Here is a 21,489-nt window from a genome sequence, read left to right as displayed (position 1 = left end):
TAACCTGCTTGGCTGCCTTGCCTGCCCTTCTCTAAGTTTTGCTACAATGAAGATGGGGGAATGCTTATTTAAAAAAAGGACCCCAAATTCAGTAAAATACAAAAGGTAATGATTTCTTCTGAGAGGGCAGAACTCCTTTGAGTTTTATTGAGTTAGGTACGGCACATGGTAAAGGCAGCCATTATGCTAGTCCAAAAACGGAACCCGAAACATATCCAAGAAAAAGAAAGCACACCAAGAAGTTTCCAGACCCAGTGAAGAGCTCCACGCCCAGCCCCAGGGCGACAGGAAGGAGCCTTCCCAGCTGAGGCTCTATGGAAGCCGGGCAGCCTGGGAGGCCCCTTCCCTGCTGGCCAGTGAGCTGGATCAAGGCCCCGGAGCAGCTGATACCCAAGGCTGCCAACTGCTGGCTGGTTCCGAGCAGCTGCAGGGGCAGCTGGCCTTTACACAAGTCAGTGCTTCCTTGTTCCTGAAGCTACAAAGTTTCATGTTCTGTGAGGGACTTCTGAGTCTTTATACTCCAGTCCTCCTGAGCCTCCGCCTCGGGAGTTAGATGTGCCTCCTTAGCTCTTTGAGTATATGTATCATATCGAATAAAATGATTTCTCATGGCTTCATCCGGGGAACCCGATCCCTTCAACACTAAGCACCGTTTACCCAATCCTTAGCTTTGTTCAGAAATTAAAAGGCAACTGGCTACATCAAGTATCCCTAAACCAGCATAATTAAATCATTGATCTTTCTAGGAATGGTAGATTGGATACAAGGATTTACTCCAGCTCCCCGGTGGAGTCACCGACAGGACTTTGCTCTACTGTATTAATTTACTTACTAATAAATTGTGCTCACACACACACACAAAACAGGTCCATTCTGGAGGGAGAAGAGACATAGATAGCTGGAGGAACCTGAAGAGAAAGACACGATCAATCTAGTTCACACCAGAATCCCCCAGAGGTGCTGCCAATATTCCAAGAAGCCAGAGGAAATGGGAGGGTGGGCTAAAAATATGCTGAGTGTGTTTAATTTCCTTGAAGAAGCTGCTAGACCCCCCCCCCCACACCATATACACCATAAATACAAGCAGCTGTTCCTCTCCTGTTTTGGCAAAAATCTGAAGACATGGGTCAACATACAGTATAGGCCGAGCCAGGCATGGTAGCACATATCTGTAACCTTAGCACTTAGGAAACTGAGGCAGGATGACTGCAAGTTGGAGGCCAGCCTGGGATATATATATCTATCTCTATCTATCTATCTATCTATCTATCTATCTATCTATCTATCTATCTATTTATCTATCTATCCATCTACCTATCTACCTATCTACACACACACATAGTGAGAGCCTTTCTTAAAACAGAAACAGTCTGAAGGTAGGAAATACTGGCATGGCTTGTAATGAAAACGAACATTCAGGAACACAAGCCCCTGGGACACTCTCCCCTCTCCCTTTCCCTTCACTTGGTCTTACAAAGAAGGCAGCCATGCCCTGCAGGAAGGAGAACCTTTACAGCCAAAGAGGCACATTCTACAGAACTGGTGGTTCCTGGCGCGAAGGGCTTCTGCAAGTATCTCAGGGGTCACACTATCTACAGGCCTGATGCAGACTGTTGGGCCCCACTTGGCCTCATTTTCCCCTTCTAGACCAGAGCTGAACCGGAAGCACTACCTTACACTGTTTAAGTGCGAAATGAAAGGGCACACCCTGAACAGAGGTCAACTGGGAGCACAGGGGTAAGACAGCAAACAGACGGCAGGGAAATCCATGAGACAGATGGCCCAGTTCGTCCAGCAAATGAATCCCATGGGGAAACTGGAGAGAAGTGGGGAACCTATACAGATTAAAAGAGACTTAAGGTGTAGTGGTCATTTGCATCCGGTGGACCATATGGGAATAACCCAACTGCTTCTATCTGTTCATGGTGGTGTATGCCTGCAATCCCAGCATCAGAGGGGCAGAGACAGGGTGAGGGCTTCTTAGTGAGACACCGCCTCAAAAATATAAAAATGCAATTCAGAGCCATTCGAATGTTAGTTGGGTATTTGACAGTAAGGAACCTTAACATTTAGCTATGACGTTAGAGTGCTTGCATTTTAGAGTCAGTCAGAAGTGTCTGTGAATAAAGCGGTGCGATGGCTTGATTTTCGAGGCAATCCGGGAGTGGAGTTGGTCAAGCAAGTCTAGTTGTGGAAGGAAGGGAACATGAAACGTTTATTCCCCTCGATGTCTGAAAGTTTCCATAATTGCTCAAAACTAGTGTTAGACGCCTCAAGGAACACCCTAAGACGGTGACCCAGAGCTAAGTGATACTGCAAGCTTAGAGAGCTCCCAGAGGTCAGATAACGAGCACAGAGCACAGGACAGACAGCCAGGAAGGATAGTGAGAGACACACACACTCACACACTCATGCACACAGTCACTCACACACCACTCATACGCACACTCTCACTCACGTTACTCTTACACACTCACACACCACACTCATACCACATACAATACACACACACTCAGACACTCACATACACACACACACCCACACACATACTCTCTCACACACACACTACTCACACACACACACACACCACTCACACACACACTAAGACACTAACTCACATACACATACAATCACACAGATATACTCACACATACACAACACATTCACACACGCTCACTCACACAATACTCACATACACACAAACACACACACACACACACACGTACATACACCGAGATACATTAATACGTAATAACATAAGAAAATGTTCCCAAATGGAAGGCCATGGATTTCAAAATGATAAAGATGAGCAGGTATGGTGGCGAATATCTTTAATCCTAGCACTCAAGAGGCAGCAGCAATCAGATCTCTGTGAGTTCAAGGCCAGCCTGGTCTCTATATTGAGTCAAGACAGCCCAGGCTATGTAGTCCCGGTCCCAAAATAAAACCGAATAAAAAAATGAAAAGGATACCTCAAGGGCCTAGCAGGACTGAACGCACTTCAAGGCACTACTGTGAACCTGCAGGACGGTGGGAACGAAGACACGGTACGTGCCCAGGAAAACTCAAACCTGAACCAAACCATGCAGAAAAGATCCAGGGTGAGAAGAACCCAGGTCCTCACCACAGCAAGCCCTTCAAGCCTCTGAGGGCAAACTGTTGCTGATACAGAGAGCCACGCTACACAAACTGCCAATCAAACCTACAGGAAGGGCAGAAGCATCCTCAGACAGGACCGTCTCAGGAAAAACAGCAAGGAAAGACCAGGAAATAGAATACTGAGCACCAGAGACTGAGCAGGGAAGAGAATTCCCAGGAATACTGAAGACCCTCCCAAGCCAGGAGTCTCTCCATGGATCGGCTCCTCTAACTCTCAATCAGAGAACTGGCAACAGAACCTTCCCCTGTGGCTGTGGGAGTGCAGAGACTCCATACACAGAGCAAGAGGTACAGAAGCTGTGTGGTCAGGGAGCTGATGCATAACATGGTGTCCACACATAACCTGATCCATTAAGGTCGACTTAAAACAAAACAAAACAAAACCACAGAGGCAGTGAGATGGTTCACTGAGTAAAGGCGTTTGCTTCACAAAACCCGATGACCCGAGTCATATCCTCAGACCATGTGAAGGCGGAGAAACAAGCGACCTGTGACCTCCACAATCGCACACACAACACTAATTATTCTTTTAATAAAATATATCGACATTATTTATATATTTAATGTATAATACAAGTTATATCTATATTGTTGTATTTTAATTTAGAAAATGAAAAAGAAAGCCGGGTGGTGGGTGGCACACCCCTTTAATCTGAGCACTCGGGAGGCAGAGGCAGGTGATCTCTGTGAGTTCAAGGCCAGCCTGGTACAGAAGGAGTTCCAGAACAACCTGGACTATATTTTTAAAAAAAAATCCTGTATCTCAAAAAAATCAAAAGAGAGGCAGGGGAGAAAGAAAGGGAGATTGATGAAATACACATTTCTGAATAAAGAGACGGCTAGTATTGTAACAGTGCTGGAAAAAGTCACAGGGCTTTAGGGATTAGCAGGGCTCTGACACATTCCTAAAGAAGTTTCCTTGTCCAGAAAAGAAAACCAAATCTCAAAGCGGCCACGTCGGCTGCCTAAGGTAGCACCGATGTTTGAAAGAGGAGCTGGGAGCTAACACGCGGATGCCTCCTTTGACATACAATGAAACTCAAAAGTGTAACTACCTCTGCATGTCTGCAGTATCTTCAGAGGTTCACAGTTTCGTGCAGATAAAAACAAAAACAAAAACACACCAGAAAAATATATTGTCCAATTTTATTCCTAAACCCGGCACCTAGTTCATACTCTGTATTACATATATACCTGAATAGTATTTGTGAGTGAGTGTGCGTGTGTGAGTGTGTGTTGATTAGCCAGTTTTGTCACTACCTCAAATAAAACAAAGCTCCCACTGAGAGGACCAGAGGAGCATGGAGCAGGCCAATGAGGTGGCCAGAGGTGGGCGGGATCTCCCAGACGCCCGAGAGTGAGTGTGAAAGTCAGGGCTTGTGAAGATTTTCCATAAAGTCCATTTTAACCAAATACCAACTGAAAATATTTGTCATGCTCCGCCTAACTGTCTGAGATGAACTTATGCAAACAGAAAGCCGGCGTTTTCTACTGACTCTGAGGAAAGGTGTAGCTAACTGCTTGTCTCCAAAACAAACAGTTCCTTGGTACAGCTTGGATAGTTACAACCCAGTGGCAATGGCTTCTGCACACAGTACGTGCCCCTAAGCAGCTCAAATACCAGAGCGATAAGAAGCTGGGTTAAATGTGTTTCATAGTTTTGACCCCGTGGTTGAGACTCGGAGTCTGGAAATGACAATTACAAAAAAGCTAAAGCTAATTACAAATGTTTCATTCCTTACACACGCACGCACGTTTCAGCACCTTGATGAATAAGCAAGAATTTCTTTCCTGTGGGCACTAAGTCTGTTACAGAGAGCCACTCAAGCAAAGTATGTATTGGTTACTTAACCAAATTAATAAATTAGCAAATAAATAAAAACTGTTTAGAAACATCATTTTCCCCTCTGTGTGATAAAGGAAGTGAATGAAAGGAGGCTATGACCGATCCTAGGTGTGGCTGGAGAGGAGGTTTTTATTGTAGCTATAAGAGAGGGTTCAGACTGAGAGAGGGGCGGAGGAGAGAGAGAGAGAGAGGAAGAGATGAGAGAGTGAGAGATGAGGGGGGAGGGAGAGAGAGAAGGAGGGAAAGATGAGGGGGAGAGGAAGGAAGAGAGATGAGAGAGGGAGAGAGAGAGAGAGAGAGAAAGAGGGGGGAGAGGGAGGGAGAGATGAGAGAAATGGGGGAGGGAGAGATGAGAGAGGGAGGGAGGGAGGGGGAGAGGGAGGGAGGGAGAAAAGGAGGGAAAGATGAGAGGAGAGAGGAAGAGAGTTGAGAGAGAGAGAAAGGGAGGGAGGGAGAGGGGAGGGGGGAGAAAGAGAAAGGGCGAGAAAAAGAGGGAAGGAGAGATGGGAGAGTGAGATGAGGGGAGGAAGGGGAGGGAAAAAGAGATGAGAGAGGGAGGTAGGGAGGGAGAGAAGGAGGGAAGAAGAGAGAGAGAGTAGGGGAGGGGACGGGGGAAGGGGAGGGAGAGGGAGAAGGAGAAAGCCCAAGAGAGGTGAAAGCATGATATGGCAGGTAGGTTGGTGTAGGAGTGAGAAGCTGGGGGAAGGGAAATCCTGGGCTGGAGGTTTAGGTAAGGGCACAGAGAGGAGCGCTGGGGAGCCACAGGTAAAGCAAGCAAATAACCTAATAGACACCAGTTAGCCATCCATCTGTGGGAACTCAGAGGAAGCACGCCAAAACCCAGATGTGAAACAGAACCCAAGGTCCTGTCCATACTCACAGAAAGAGGAGGATCCCGGTGTTGGCCAAGGCGAAGGCAAGGCCCAAGATTCCACTGCCCATGATGGCGTTGCTCAGGTTAAAGACAGACATTCCCAGGGAGGTTGTTCCTGGAATCTGGACAGAGACAGTCACCGTCACTAAGCACATGGTCTCAAGGCACTTCTTCAAGCCACAGCCTTTCCAACGCTACCAGAACCCACCGAGAAAAGAAACTGGAGAACTTTTTCTGCAGTTTATTTTTTTTAATGGGTTGTATGAGAAAAATGTCGCCAGCGACAGTAACATTTTCAGGGCTGAATGAAAGCCCTGCCCTGTATATCTGAGGTGTACACTAGTTAACACATACACTGTTTCTCTGTCTCTCTTTGACACACACTCTCTCTCTCTCTCTCCACACACACACACACACACACACACACACACACACACACACACACACGTTTCAATTTATTTTACATCCCAACAGCAGTTTCCCCTCCTTCTTTTCCTCCCACCTCCCTCCAGCCCCACCCACCCATCCTCCATTTCTCTTCAGAAAAGGGCCTGTCTCCATGGCTATCAACCAGCCACGGCATATGAAGTTGCCGTTAAGACTAGGCATCTGAGTGTGGACAGATGAGGGAGAGACACCTTTCTCTCCCCTTGTGTCCCTTGCTACCTATGGCAGCTGGGAGCTGGCCCTGACCCTCACTGGATACAACACTGAAAGAAGCAGTCTCTGCACCTCACCTGGGCAGCAGGTCAGAGGTGGCCCTGGCTACGGGGGTTGCTGGTGAACCAGTTCTGCGTGTGTGAGAACGCAGGAGCTGGCTCTGCCCCTTGGCAGCATTAGGTGGGCCAGTCAGGATGGGGCAGGAGAGTTTACCTCAGTGGTGTGGGTGCAGAAGAGCTGGCTGGCTGAGCAGCTCCCATACCTCTCAGGCTCAGATCCAGGGTTCACCCCAGCATCTACCGCATCAATGAACTGCTGGAGGGTGTGAAGAGGCCAGTCCTGCAGATCCAAAACTACAGGATCTCCATGAACAGGGCAACAACAGACTATCCAAGAGGAGTCCCAGTGAGGATCCAGTATTGATAGAGTAGCAGAAGCCAGAGGCTTCAAACCAGACCAACAAGTCACTGCTACAAACATTTGCAAGCAAAGCCGTGTGGACAAAAGGGAATACTGTGAATACAGTGTCACATACTGCAGCTTCCACAACAAGTTGTTTATTTCTCTTTTCGGGGGGGAGGTCCCAGGGCAGGGTCCAAGGGGATGGGGAGATTAGTGGAACTGGGGTGCATGGTGTGAAATTCACAAAGAACCAATAAAAAGTTAAAAGAAGAAAAAAGACTAGGCACCCTCTCTTCTAGAAAGACTAAACAAGGCAGCCCAGTAGGAGGAAAGGACCCCAAAGGCAGGCCACATAGTCAGAGGCAGCCCCTGCTCCTACTGTTCGGAGTCCCACAAGAAGACCAAGCTACACAACTGTAACACGTGTGAAGGGCCTAGGTCAGTCCCATGCAGGCTCCCTGGTTGGCGGTTCAGTCTCCGTGAGGCCGTACAGGCCCAGGTGAGTTGATGCTGGGGGGTTTCTTGTGGTGCTCTTGCCTGTCTGGTTCCTACAATCCTTCCTCTCTTTCCTCCCTAAGGCTCTGCCTAATTTGGCTGTGGGTCTCTCAATCTGTTCTCATCAGTTGCCGGATGAAGCCTCTCTGATGACAATTGAACTAGATGCCCATCTATGAATATATCAGAATATCCTTAGGAATCATTTCACTGACTTTTTAAATTTATTTTTTTAATCTACTTATTTATTTTTTGCTATCCACGGTTATCCTGGGTCTCTGAACTATCCAGTATTTGACTGCTAGGGCTCCATCTCATGGCATGGTCTCAAGCTATACCAGTCATTGTCTGGCTATTCCCACAATTTCTTTACCCCTCCATGTCAAGCTGGTAAGACAAATTGAAGGCTGAAGGTTTTGTGGCTGGGTTGGTGTCCCAACGCCTTCACTGGATGTCGTGCCTGGTTACAGGAGATGGCGGGTTCATGCTCAGAATTCCCCATTACTAGGAGTCTTAGCATCACCCTCTTAGATGCCTGGGCGCTTACATTTTACTAGGAATGCCCCCCACAATTCTCAGTGCTCCCTCCCTCCATCCTCCCCACACCCGATCCCTCCTGCTCCCATCCTTACCCCTCCACCCCCACTAAGTCCCCTCCCCCAAACACACCACTACATCTATTCTGTTTCCCCATTCACAGTGAGATTCACCTATCCTTGAGTCCCCCTTGTTACTTAGCTTCTTTGTGTCTGTGGAATGTAGCATGGTTATCCTGCACTTTATGGCTGATATCCATTTATAAGTGAGTACATACCAGGTTTGTCTTTCTGGGTCACCTCAGTCAGGATGGTCTTTTCTAGTTCCATCCATTTGCTGGCAAACTTCATGAAGTCACTGTTTTTAATAGCTGAGCAGTAACCCATTGTGTAAATGAATATATTTCTTTATGCAATCTCCAGGTGAGGGACTTCTAGGTTGTTTCCAGTTTCTGGCTATTATGAATAAAGCTGTATGAACACAGTCGAGTAACTGTCCTTATGGTAGAATGGAGCATCTTCTGGGTTTATGCCCATAAGTGTTACAGCTGGGTCTTGAGGTAAATAGCTTCACAATTTTCTGAGAAGTTGTCATATTGATTTCCAAAGTGGATATACAAGTTTGTAACTCCCACCAGCAATGGAAGAGTGTTCCCCTTGCTCCACATCCTCACCAGCATGAGCTGTCCCTTGAGTTTTTGACCTTAGCCATTCTAACCGATGTAAGATGGAATCTCAGAGTTGTTTTGACTTGCATTGCGGCTAAGGATGAACACTTCTTTAAGTGCCTCTCAGCCATTCACCATTCCCCTGTTGGGAATTCTCTATTTAGATCTGTACTCCCATTTTTAAAATGGATTATTTGGTTTGTTGGTGTCTAGGTTCTTGAGTTCTTTATAAATTTTGGGTATCGGGCCTCTGTCAGATGTGGGGTTGGTAAAGAGCTTTTTCCATTCTGTGGGCTACTGTTCTGTCCCTGTTGACGGTGTCCTTTGCTTTACAGAAGCTTTTCAGTTTCATGAGGTCCCATTTATTGCGTGTTGATCTTAGTGACTGCTCGACTGGTGTTCTGTCCAGAGAACAATGCATGCTAAACTATTCACCACTTTCTTTCCTATCAGGTTCAGACTATCTGACTTTAGTTAAGGTCTTTGATCCACTTGGACTTAAGTTTTTTTTTTTTTTTAACAGGGTGATAGATATGGATCTATTGGCCTCTTCTACATGCAGACATCCAGTTAGACCAGCACTATTTTTGAAGATTCCTTCCTTGTCCCATTGTATATTTCTGGGCTTCTTTATCAACAATCTGTAGGCGTGTGAGTTTATTTCTGGGTCTTCAATTCCATTGATCAACTTTTCTGATCTTATGCAGTACCCCGTGGATTTTATTATTATCATCGCTCTGTAGTACATGCAGCCTGAATCAGGAATGGTGATACCTCCCGAAGTTCTTTATTGTGCAGGATTGTTGTAGCAAACCTGGCTCTTCGCTTTTCCAGATGAAGATGAGTGTTGTTCTTTCAAGGTCTGTGGAGAATTATGCTGGGATTTTGATGGGAATTGCTTTGGTGAAGACGGCCATTTTTACTATGTTAATCCTACTAATCCATGAGCATGGGAGATCTTTCCAATAACTGGTATCTTCTTCCATATCTTTCTTCAGAGACCTGAAGTTCTTGTGATACTGGTCTTTCACTTGCTTGGTTAGAGTTACACCAAGATATTTTATTCATGGTTGTTGTGAAGGGTGTTGTTTCCCTGATTTCTTTTGTATATAGGAGGGCTGCAGTTTGTTTTTGTTTTTGGTTTTGGTTTTAAACTTAATCTTGTATTCAACCACTTCACTGAAGATGTTTATCCCTGGGAGAATTTTGAGGGTCACTTATGTATATTATCATATCATTTGCAAATAACAATACTTTGACATCTCCCTTTCGAATCTGTATCCCCTTGGTCTCCTTCAGTCGTCTTACGGCTCTAGCTACAACTTCAAGTACTATACCGAATAGATATGGAGTGGACAGTCTGTTCTTGGTCCTGATTTTGTGGACCTGTTTAATCTTCTCCCATTTAATCTGATCTGGGATACTGGCTTGCTGTATATTGTCTTTATTTTGTTTAGGTTTGTCCCTTGTATCCCTGATCTCGCCAAGACTTTAATCATGAAGGTGTGCTGGGTTGTGTCAAAGGCTTTCTCAGCATATAATGAGGTGATCCCGTGGGCTTTCACTTTCAGTTTGTTTATATGGTGGATTATATTGACGGATTTTCACATGTTGAACTATCGCTGCTGCATCTCCAGGACGAAACCTAGTTGATCATAGTAGATGATCTTTTTGATGTGTTCTTGGATTTGGCTTGTGAGTATTTTATTGAGTATTGCATCAATGTTCGTAAGAGATTTGTCTGTAATTCTTTCTCTTGTGTGGTTTAGGAACCAGGGTGACTGTGGTCTCATAAAATGAATTTGGCAGTGTTCTTTCTACTCCTATTTTGTGGAATAATTTGAAGAGTATTGATGTTAACTCTCCTTCGAAAGTCTGGCAGAATTCTGTTCTAAAACCATCTGGCCTCGGGCTCTTTTATTGTTGTTGTTGTTGCTGTTGTTGTTAGTTAGTTAGTTACAAGAATTCTAAGGACTATTTCTATTTCCTTATGGATTATAGGTCTATTTAAATTTATTATCTGATCTTGATTTAACTTGGGTAAGTGGTATCAATTGAGAAAATTGTCAAGTTCTTTTACATTTTCCAATTTTGTGGAGTATATGTTTTTTGAAGACCTAATGGCTCTTTAGATTTCCTTGGTGTCTGTTATATTCCCCATTTCTGAGTTTTTAAAATCGGCATACTGTCTCTCTGCCTTTTGCCCTTTGGCTAAGGGTTTGTCTATCTTGTTGATTTTCTCAAAGAACCAACTTTTTGTTTCAGTTGATTCTCTTTACTGTTTTCTTTCCATTTTAGTGATTTCAGCCCCGAGTTTGACTACTTCCTGCTATCTACTCCTCTTGGGTCTGTTTGCTTCTTTTTGGTTTTGAGCATTCAGGTGAACTGTTAAGTCACCAGTAGAAGATCTCATTTCTTTATGGAAGCCCTTAGTGCTTTGAACTGTCCTCTTAGCACTGCATTCATTATGCCCTATAGGTTTAGGTAAGGTGTGCCTTCATTTTTATTATATTTGAGGAAATCTTTAATCTCTCTCTCTCTCTCTCTTTCTTTCTTATATGTAAATACACTGTTGCTGTCTTCAGACACTCCAGAAGAGGGCATCAGATCTCATTACGGATGGTTGTGAGCCACCATGTGGTTGCTGGGATTTGAACTCCGGACCTTCGGAAGAGCAGTCGGGTGCTCTTACCCACTGAGCCATCTCACCAGCTTAATCTCTTTCTTTATTTCCTTCTTGACCCAGTGGTTATTCCATAGAGTTGTTTAATTTCCATAAGTCTGTAGCTTTGTGTTGTTTCTGTTGTGGTTGAAGTCCAGCTTTAATCCATGGTAGTCCAATAAAATACATGTATTTGTTGAGGCTTGCTTCCTGACCAAGTGTGGCCAATCTTGGAGAAGGTTCGGTGAAGTGCTGAGAAGAAGGTATATTCTTCTGTGATTGGGTGAAATGTTCTGTAGGTATCTGTCAGATCCATTTGAGTCATAATGTCTGTAATTCCATTATTCCTCTGTTTAATTTCTGTCTGGGTAAGAGTAGGGCATTGAAGCCTCCTACTCTTAATGTGTGGAGTTCAATGTGTGATTTAAGCTTAGTAATGTTTCTTTAATGAATGTGGATGCTCTTGCACTTGGAACAGAAATGTTCAGAACTGAGCCATCCTCTTGGTGGATTTTTCCTTTGAAGAGTATGAAGTATCCTTCCCCATCTCTTTTGACTAATTTTGGTTGAACGTCTATTGTGTTACATATCAGAAGGGCTACACCTTTTTGGAAAATCTTTCCCTGCCCTTTACGCTGAGATAATGTCTATCTTTGATGTTGAGGTGTGTTTCTTCTGTGCAGCAGAATGATGGATCTCGTTTTCACATTCATTTGGTTAGTCTGTGTGTTTTTTATTGTGCAACAGAGTTCACTGGTGTTGAGAGACATTAATGACAAATGATTAGTAATTCCTGTTATTTTGATATTGGTGGTGGTGGTGGTAGTAGTAGCAGTTTTGTGTGTGTGTGTTTTGTGTTTGCTTCCCTTCTTTTGGTTTTGCTGGTATCTATTTATTTCCTGTGTTTTTGTGGATGTAGTTAATCTCTTTAGGTTGGAGTTTTCCTTCTAGTATTTTCTGTAGTCTTTTATTTAGAATCTGCAAGACATCTGTCCACATTATTCTGGCTTTTAGAGTCCCTTGAAAAGTCGGCTGTAATTCTAATAGTTCTGCTGTGTATATTTCCTGGCCTTTTTCCCTTGCATATCTTAATCTTTCGTTGTTCTACACATTCTGTGGTTTGATTGAGTGCTGTTTTTTTTTTTTTCCGGTCCAATCTGTTCTGTAAGCTCCTTGTATGTTTATAGATGTCTCTTTCTTTAGGTTAGGGAAATTTACTTCTATTATTTTATTTAAAATATTTTCTGGATCTTTGAGCTGCAAATCTTCTATTCCTATTATTCTTAGGTTTGGTCTTTTATAATATTCCAGATTTCCTGGATGTTTCATGCCAGGAGCTTTTTAGATTTAATATTTTTCTTGACTGATAAATCTACTTCTTCTATCATCTCTTCAATGCCTGAGATTCTCCCTTCCATCTCTGATATACTGTTGGTTAAGCTTGTACCTGTAGTTCTTCCTTGCTTACCTAGATTTCCCATGTCCAGAATCCTGTTAGTTTGTGTTTTCTTTATTGCTTCCATTTCAGTTTTCATGTGTCTAACAGTCTCCTTTACCTGCTCCCCACCACCTTAGCATTCTATGTGACTTAGTGATTTCCTTCAATTTTTTGTCTTTTTCTTGTTTTAAGGTTTTTGTTTTTTTATTTCTTCTTTAAGAACCTCTATTGCTTTCATAAAGCTGCTTTTGAGGCCGTTTTCTTGTGCTTCAGCTGCATCAAAATATTCCTTACAGGTCTTCCTGTCACAGGACAGCTAGGCTCTGGTGCTGCCATATTGCCCTGGCTGTGGCTGTGTTCTTATATTGGCTTTAAGGAATCTGAGTTTCGGATGATTATAGGTCTAGGTGCTGATTTCTGAGTTAGATGGGTGTGTTTTGCTCCTTGGTTTCTGTTTCCTCTTTGGTCTCATGGATTTCGGACCAGGTGGGGGCTTGACTTCTGGCAACTTGCTTGGCCTCTGATGCAGCAAGGGGTCTCTCCTGTTGATTGATGTGGTCTGTGCCTAAGCAGAGGTGAGGTGGAGCCGGAAGAGGCCACTACAAAGGGTCTTGGGGAACTGTGTCCAGGGAGTAGGGCAGTTTAGCTGTCAGAGGCTCCCTCACCTGTCCTGACTACACAGAAATGTTGTCCCCAGTCACGTGCACATGTTGCCCCAGTCATGTGGTTCTCAGACTCAGCTCCCACACACTGCCCCCAGTCATGTTGTTCTCAGAGTCAGTTCGCACACGTACACACATATGATACTTACATACTCGTCGCATTTCCTTTTCTCCAGATGGCTGTTTGTGAGACTCCTCCTACTCTCCCGATCTGAGATGAACTTGCTGAAAAGACACACAGAACATAGTTAACCTTATGTTAATGACTGCGAGCTTAGCGGCAGCATTTCCAAAACACACTGTATACAGCAAACTGACAAGTTGTCAGTTGGTTGTCAAAAACTGTCTTATCAACCATCTCCCCACCGTGTGTGTGTGTGTGTGTGTGTGTGTGTACACGTGCGCCTATGCATAGTGCACGTGCATGCATGTTCTCTACATTTCTGTTATCAAATAAGCTCCAAGCATTCCCAGGCAGGCTCTCATTCATTTTTCTATCGGTCACTCTACCATTCACAAAGTGATTGTTGCTTATCTTGAAGGAGATGCTATAAGGTATAAAAGAGCTATAAATTTTGAACCATTTTCAAAGTAAACTAAACCATCACACACAATATAAGTTAGCTTTTATGCAGATTTTCCACTAAGTAGAAAATTCCATAAAACCAAGACTGCTATGCACCTGGTGCTGTTAAGAATCCTGGAGACGAGGTTTCTCCTGAGCTCAGGTCCTACCACACAGGGTCACTAAGCACAGTCCCCGTCCCCGCTCCCTTGCAGAAAGTCAGTAGCTGTTCCACCAGCAAACATCCAGTCTGCACCAGCTCTGTGCAGCACAGAGGAACAGACACAGGGGCTAGGAACGATCTCTAGGGTATCAGGGTCCAGATTGGGAAGTTAGTGGTCCGTAGTTACAGTCAAAGCCAGGGACTTTAACGTGATTTGAATTCAGGCTCTGACTAGGTCCAATGGTTTGGGAATCCCACTTTAGTGTTCTCATCTGTAAAATGGGAGGAACACCTATCACGCTGCCTCACAACTGTAGGAGGAGAATGAGCAAGTCCAAACTCAACTCAGGGCATGGCAACCAAGGTCAGTGCTCGCCCAGGGGAGGAGCTTAAGTTAGGACTGGGTGAGAGCCAGACAGAAGATGCTCCAGCATGCCACATGGACAGAGCTACACAGAAGAACAGAAAATATTCTCAAGGCTAACACAACACCGGCAGACTTAATTTAGAACTGAACGATATAAACTTGGAATCTCTAAAAATTCCCCATTCAAAGAAAGCTTCTGGGCCAGGGGGTGGTGCACACCTTTAATCCCAGCACTTGGGAGGCAGAGGCAGGTGGATTTCTGAGTTTGAGGGCAGCCTGGTCTGCAGAGTGAGTTCCAGGACAGCCAGGGCTACACGAAGACACACACACACACACACACACACACATATCTGAAACAAACAACCCCCAAATAAAACAAAACAAATCTCCTGTTAAAAACAATCTATTCCCAGAGAAACTGCTGCTCTCCTCCCGTCTTTACCCGAGTTCCAGGGATTGAACTCAGGTCAGCAGATGTGTGGAGCAAGCGCCTTTCCTCACAGAGCCATCTCGCTGGCCCCTCCTGTGTATATTCTTAAAACATTTCGAGAATGTTGTTTGGCCCTTGTGCTGGTGGCCTGTTTTATGTCAACTTGACACAAGGTAACGTCATCAGAGAGGAGGGAACCTCAATTAAGAAAATGTCTCCAGGGAGGCCCTTGGTCCTGTGACGGCTCTATGCCTCAGTGTAGAGGAATGCCAGGGCCAGGAATCAGGAGTGGGTGGGTTGGTGAGCAAGGGGAAGGGGGAAGGAATAGGGAGAGGGGGTTTTCGGAGGGGAAACCAGGAATAGGGATAACATTTGAAATGTAAATAAAGAAAATATCCAATAAAAAATTAAAAGAAAAAAAAAGAAAAGAAATAGACTTCAACAAGGTGGGGGGATAGCATTTTCTTAATTAGTGACTGATTCGGGAGGCCCCAGCCCATTGTGGGCGGTGCCATCCCTGGGTTGGTGATCCAGGGTTGTATAAAAAAGCAGGCTGAGCAAGCTACAGGGAGCAAGCTGGTTTAAGTCACACTTCTCCATGGCCTCTGCATCAGCTCCTGTCTCCAGGTTCCTGCCTGCTTGATGCCTTCCTGTCCTGACTTCCTTGATGAGCAGTGCTGTGGAAGTGGGAGCCAAATGAACCCTTCCTTTCCTTCCCATCCTGCGTCTGGCCATGGTGTTTCCTTGCAGCCATAGAGACCATGTCTAACACAGCCCTTCTTGAGGAAGTCAATTGTCTGGTTATCATCAGAATAAACCAGAGTAAATTTTTCCTCAGTCATTTCAAAGCCACTTGAATCTAATTTAAAGAAACATCTTTAAACTCTGTCTAGGACTTTATACACCTTTTTTTCTGAATGATGCTACAAAGTTGCAATAAAGTTTCTTTTAAACAAACTCTATCAGTAGTGCCTACTGATCTGCCCCCTTTCAGTGTTAATTCAAGGGATCTGCTATTACCACTCGAAATTCATAACAATTGCAAACTACAGCTATGAAGTAGCCATGAAAATAACTTTATGGCTTGGGGTCCCCTCAGCATGAGTAACTGTACTTAAAGGTCGCAGCATTCGGAAGGTTGAGAACCGCTGCTCTTGGATCAAGCTTTTAAAGGAAAACCCCTTTATTCTCCCAACTTCATTTTCTTCTCTCTAACTTTCAAGTCTTTACTTTGTATTCTTGTAGACTTAAAAGAGAGAGAACCAACTTGCCTTTTTCTAATGGAAAATTCCATTGGAAACAACCAGGGCAGGCAGCTTCCACTGCACCGTCTCTATCTCACCATTTTCTTTTTTTTTTTTTTTTGGTTTTTGAGACAATTTCTCTGTGTAGCCCTGGCTGTCCTGGAACTCACTTTGTAGACCAGGCTGGCCTCGAACTCAGAAATTCGCCTGCCTCTGCCTCCCGAGTGCTGGGATTAAAGGCGTGCGCCACCACGCCCGGCTACCATTTTCTTTTTTAAAGGCAACTGGCTGTTTAAAATCACCGACCTCTGGCATTGAAACTGACATGAAACTTATTTTTATTGACTTAAAAAGTGCTGTGGGAGGTGGCATCTGTGACAGGTGAGCATAAGACGACAAACTTATCATTAAAAAGAGTTTGCACTGGGTCAGTCTGTACCCATAAAGTGGAATGTGCTAGACCATCAAGCAGTCGGCTACATCGTGAATAAAATAACACGGAACAAAAGCTTACAACAGATGACTTCGTGACAAAACCTTAAAGAGGGCTTAGGCATCGCATTCAGATGTGAGCAGCCAGCAGTATAATGCTGTTCCTTGAAATTAAAAGAACACGAAGAGACCAGTTAGTGATGAACTGTGTGACAGAAAGAATGTCTTTGGACAGGACTCTCTCCCAGTTGGCTTCTTCCTACACTGTCGTACTTGGTTTGAGGAATTACAGCACAAGAGATGACCACAAACAGAGCTGGTTTACTTAAATGCTGGCCGCTAGTCCTCTCCCTGATGGACAGACAGACATCCCACAGAGAAAGACAAGGGCAGAAGGAAGTGACACATAAAAAGGGATCAGGGCCAGTGTGGTGAATATGTTTGTAACATTCGCACTCTGGTGGGAAAACTGAGTCCCAGGTCAGCCTGGGCTGTACAGGAGCTCCAGCTAGCCTGGGCTACAAAGCAAGTCTCTGTCTCAAAAAAAAAAAAAGAAGAAAAGAAAGAAAGAAAGAAAAGAAAAGAAAGAAAAACAAAACAAAACCCCCAAACCAAACAGACAAAAAAACCCCAAAACCATAAATAATATAAATTTATATATGCATATATAAAACATATATATAATATGTGTATAAAACATAACACAAGATTATGAAGTAAGGGGGGGGGTGGATATCAGCAAGCACATAATGAGAAACAAACCAGAAGTCTGAAGGTGACGCCTGAGGGTGGACGAAACCCTTATTTGGCTCCAAACTGCACTGACCATAAGACCAAGGAGAGCTGACTTGTAATGGACTGACAGAAGCCAAAGGTGGCTCCAAACTGCACTGACCATAAGACCAAGGAGAGCTGACTGTAATGGACTGACAGAAGCCAAAGGTGGCTCCAAACTGCACTGACCATAAGGCCAAGGAGAGCTGACTGTAATGGACTGACAGAAGCCCAAGGCGACTTTTCTGGCACACCTCCCAAATTTAGCGAAATTGGGTGGAGGGCAACGGGGGAGTGGGGGGGTGGGGCGAGAAAACTTTTTAGAGGATCGTCAAGCTGACTCTGCATGTAACAACGACCACACATTCTTTTAAAAAATAAATCTTAATCAAACTGTATTCCTGGTTCTTAATAACTAATTACCCAAGAGTAAAGAAAAAAAAAACACATGCATTCGGAGACAGGCTCAGAGCTTTCTGGATATACAAATATCTCACCAAGCTTAGGACAGCAATCACAGCAGTCATTAAAACCAAAAGCCAATCACTGCTCGGCAGGATGGAGAAGAACAGGCTTGCCAAAGACACAGTGTTACAGTTTTATTGATTCAGACACTTCTCCAGCTAAGAGGCTTGGAACTGCCAGGCCAGACACCCAGCCAAGGGCCTTCCATGGATGCACCTCATGTCGTTCCGTAACAGTGAGCTGGCCTCCTAGCGCGACTGAAGTTACATTGCTGATTCCTGAACTGCTGAGCTAGGAGTTGAACATGAACAGGAGACTGCACACACAGCCCGTGCTCTCTAGCTACCAAATGGACAGCGTTGCCTATTCCCCAACAGCCCTAGAACCAGCCCCAGGAGGCTAGGTGAGGTTTGGAGAGGGGATTGGGGGGATGGAGGGAGAATTACAGAAAATCTATGATATGCCAGTGTTCAATACAGGTCTAAACCCTAAGCTATTTGGCCTCTCTCCATCCCTCCTTCATCATCCTCTCTTTCCATCAACCATTTGCCAGGTCTGCCCTGACTCAGGTACTGGGTAAGAACAGTAATACCAAGATGACGGACAGGCCTCCTTTCCAGCAGTCTCATCCCCAGGAATCACTAGGGGTTGGCTACTCATTCCGAACAGTAGCCGGAGCATTACTCCTTGACCGTGCTAGAAAGGAAGTCTCAGGACCCACTCCAGACTTCCTGGATTAGAACCTGCCTTGGATGAAGCTCGCCAGTGTTCTGCACATACATTAAAATGTCTGATGAAGGTCTAACAGGCTGGGTTGTCCCTAGCTTAAATTTCTCACTATCTGGCAAAACTTGGTGTATAAAAAACAAACAAAGGCTTGGAACAACAGCAAGCATTCGGATGCCCACGCGGCTCTACTCTATGGTTAGTTAAACCTCAGAAAGGATTCTTACTGAAGCCGGGTTAGCTTCCAGGCAAAGCTATGAACTACATGAGAGGTCAACCAAGATCAGTACCACATCTTCAACGTCCTCTCCAGCTCTCTACGAAGGGGTTCCAAAGGGAGAAGCTCAGTGCTTGGGAAACTTACTTCTCTTAAATTATATAACGAGCCCCGCCTTCCCACAAATGTGAGCTACAGGAAGGGCCGAGGGCGGGCAGGGAGTCGGAGCTTGAACAGGGAACACAGGATAGGCACATGGAAAAAGGCAAGCCACTCAGTGGGGCCTTCAGTAAAACTGACTGGTTTCTCATTTTTTAATGTTTGTTTCCTTTTATCTGTTTCGTGCTGTCATATTTTGTGTTTGGTTGTCAGAGGCAGAAGCGAAGTAAGGGCTGGGGCGGAGCGGTCAAGCTCCTGCCTGGCATACACAAAGCCCTGAGTTCAATTCTAGGTACTGCCAAAACAAACGGACCAAACGAGAAATGAAGCAAGAGCTGTGAGTGGACAAGAAATAAAATGAGGAAAAGGGGGGGGAGGGAAGGAAAGGAAGGAAGGAAAGAAGGAAAGGAAGAAAGGGAAGGGAGGAAAGGAAGGAGAGGAGGGAGGGAGGGATGGAAAGAAGGGAACAAAAGAAAGGAAAAGGAAGAACATGCAGACAGACAGACAGACAGACAAGGTGCTGACTTTCAGAGAGTAGGAAAGTTTCATGAAATACCAGAGAAAGCTCTCCTGCACCAGCTGTCGACTCATCACTGTGTGTGGGGAAGTGAGCTCACCCTGCTGGAGGCCAAAGTCTGGGCAAACAGGGTGTTCCTTCCAGCAACTGCCAAGTGACAGTCACCTAAAAACCCGACAGTTTGTAAGTAGAACTTATAAAACTCAAGGGTAGACTCCCAGTTGAGCATTATAAATGACTCGCTTTAAGGTAACGCTGCTTGGTTAAAAAAAAAAAATCAGAACGTCCTACTTACTACTGTGAGGTGGAGCTCGGCAGGATCTACAGCGCACAAACAGCTTTGGAACCACGGGAACCATTACAACCCAGACGTTTAACCAAGGGCTCAACCTTGTATCACACATAGGATAGAGAGACAGATTTAGACTGGCCGGGATGGCTTCTTGCTTATTAGCAAATCCTCTCTCATTTGCAGGACGCTTGTTTTGCATCATGGTCTAAGGAGCCATGGCAGTGTAAGCAAAACACTTGGAAACCAAGAAACAGATTCAAGATCTGTGAGTTGGAAGCCAGTCTAGTTTATATAGCGAGTTACAGGTCAGTTAAGACTACATAGATAGGTCCTGTCTCAAAAAACAAAAAATAAAAAAACAAAACCAAAACAATGATGGCACTGATGGGGCCAGAGATATACTTGCTGCTCTTCAAGAGTCCTCAAGTTCAATTTTCAGCTCCCATGTTAGGAGGCTCACAACATGTTAGGAGGCACACCTGCTCCCAGAAACCTGCTGCCCTCTTCTGGTCTCCACGGGCAACTGCACCCACATGCACACACTCCCACACGGATGCTCTTGCATACATAATTAAAAAGAAAAGAAATGGAAGCTACTATTAATTATCACTCAAAAAGGTGGAGGGAGTATTTAAAAGATTCCAATAAAAAGCAACATCACCCAACACCAGTGAACACACTGGGACACGAGGAAGGGTCTACATTAGGGGCTTAGCATTCACTACAGGAAGGGGAAAGGAGCTGAGAATGACCACACCGTGCCACGTACTCCAGACTGTCAGAAATGGTTTCTACAAAGATGTCCGCGGGTGGCTGTGCCTTTATCCTCTGCATCCCTGTCTCCTTGGGGCCTTAACAAAGCGTAGCACGATGGCATGCTAATAAGCAGTCCCACAGGGCTGATGAGATGACTCAGCCGGTAAAAGGCACTTGCCACCAAACCTGACCACTGAGTGGGATCCCTGGAATCCACCTACTGGAAAGAAGGAACCAATTCCCGAAGGTCGTCCTCTGACCTCCACACTCTTAACAGGACCCCTCCCTCTCCACCCCCACGTGTACGCATGCATGCATGCATGCATGCATGACGCACACAGGCAAGCACGCAATTAAAATTTCTTAAAAGAAGTCCTGCAGGCACCACTCTCTCCCTGACTCCTGCTAAGGATCCACAAAAACAAACAAACAAACAAACAAAAAACAGATTGAAAAACATCACTATGTCCCAGGATGGCCTCAAGTCATTTAAAATCAATAAATTTGGTTCTACCCTGGTAAAAGCAGTCTCAGAGTCAAGAATGAAAAGGACTGCCGGGCGTGGTGGCGCACGCCTTTAATCCCAGCACTCGGGAGGCAGAGGCAGGCGGATTTCTGAGTTCGAGGCCAGCCTGGTCTACAAAATGAGTTCCAGGACAGCCAGAGCTATACAGAGAAACCCTGTCTCGAAAAACCAAAAAAAAAAAAAAAAAAAAAAGAATGAAAAGGACTTGTACCAGGTTGGCCCTCTCTCCTCCCACCGCACCCCCTTTTTTCTCTTTCATCGACTATTTCTCTCCCACAGTCCTTCACAGAGCCATTTGGACTTAGTGGTCGCTATAATTATTATTATTAAAAATCCAAACTTCCCATGATGTTCAGAATGATGGTGCCCTTGTATTTTCTACTCATTTGTAGAAATAACAACGCAACTTGGTTGGTTTCTTAATTAAAATATGGGGCAATGGTTACAACACTCA

At 44.8% G+C, this 21,489-nt stretch overlaps 1 protein-coding gene across 3 annotated transcripts in view; it reads right to left on the bottom strand.

The window, feature by feature from the left end:
• Slc38a1 (solute carrier family 38 member 1) overlaps window positions 1-21,489 on the bottom strand; it is a 71,865-nt gene that overhangs the window by 30,393 nt on the left and 19,983 nt on the right. For all 3 annotated transcript variants that reach the window (XM_021183413.3, XM_021183412.3, XM_021183411.3), the window contains exons 3-4: window positions 13,552-13,627; window positions 5,886-6,001 (exon numbers count right to left, since the gene is read on the bottom strand). In XM_021183413.3, the coding sequence (XP_021039072.1) occupies window positions 5,886-6,001; window positions 13,552-13,627 (192 nt within the window). The remainder of the gene's footprint in view (window positions 1-5,885; window positions 6,002-13,551; window positions 13,628-21,489) is intronic.

The sequence above is a fragment of the Mus caroli genome, unplaced genomic scaffold (genome assembly GCF_978045245.1).
Source record: "Mus caroli unplaced genomic scaffold, Mus_caroli_1 scaffold_16, whole genome shotgun sequence".
NCBI lineage: Eukaryota > Metazoa > Chordata > Mammalia > Rodentia > Muridae > Mus > Mus caroli.
Note: the sequence above shows the minus strand (reverse complement) of the source record. Positions and strands in the feature narration are given on the sequence as shown.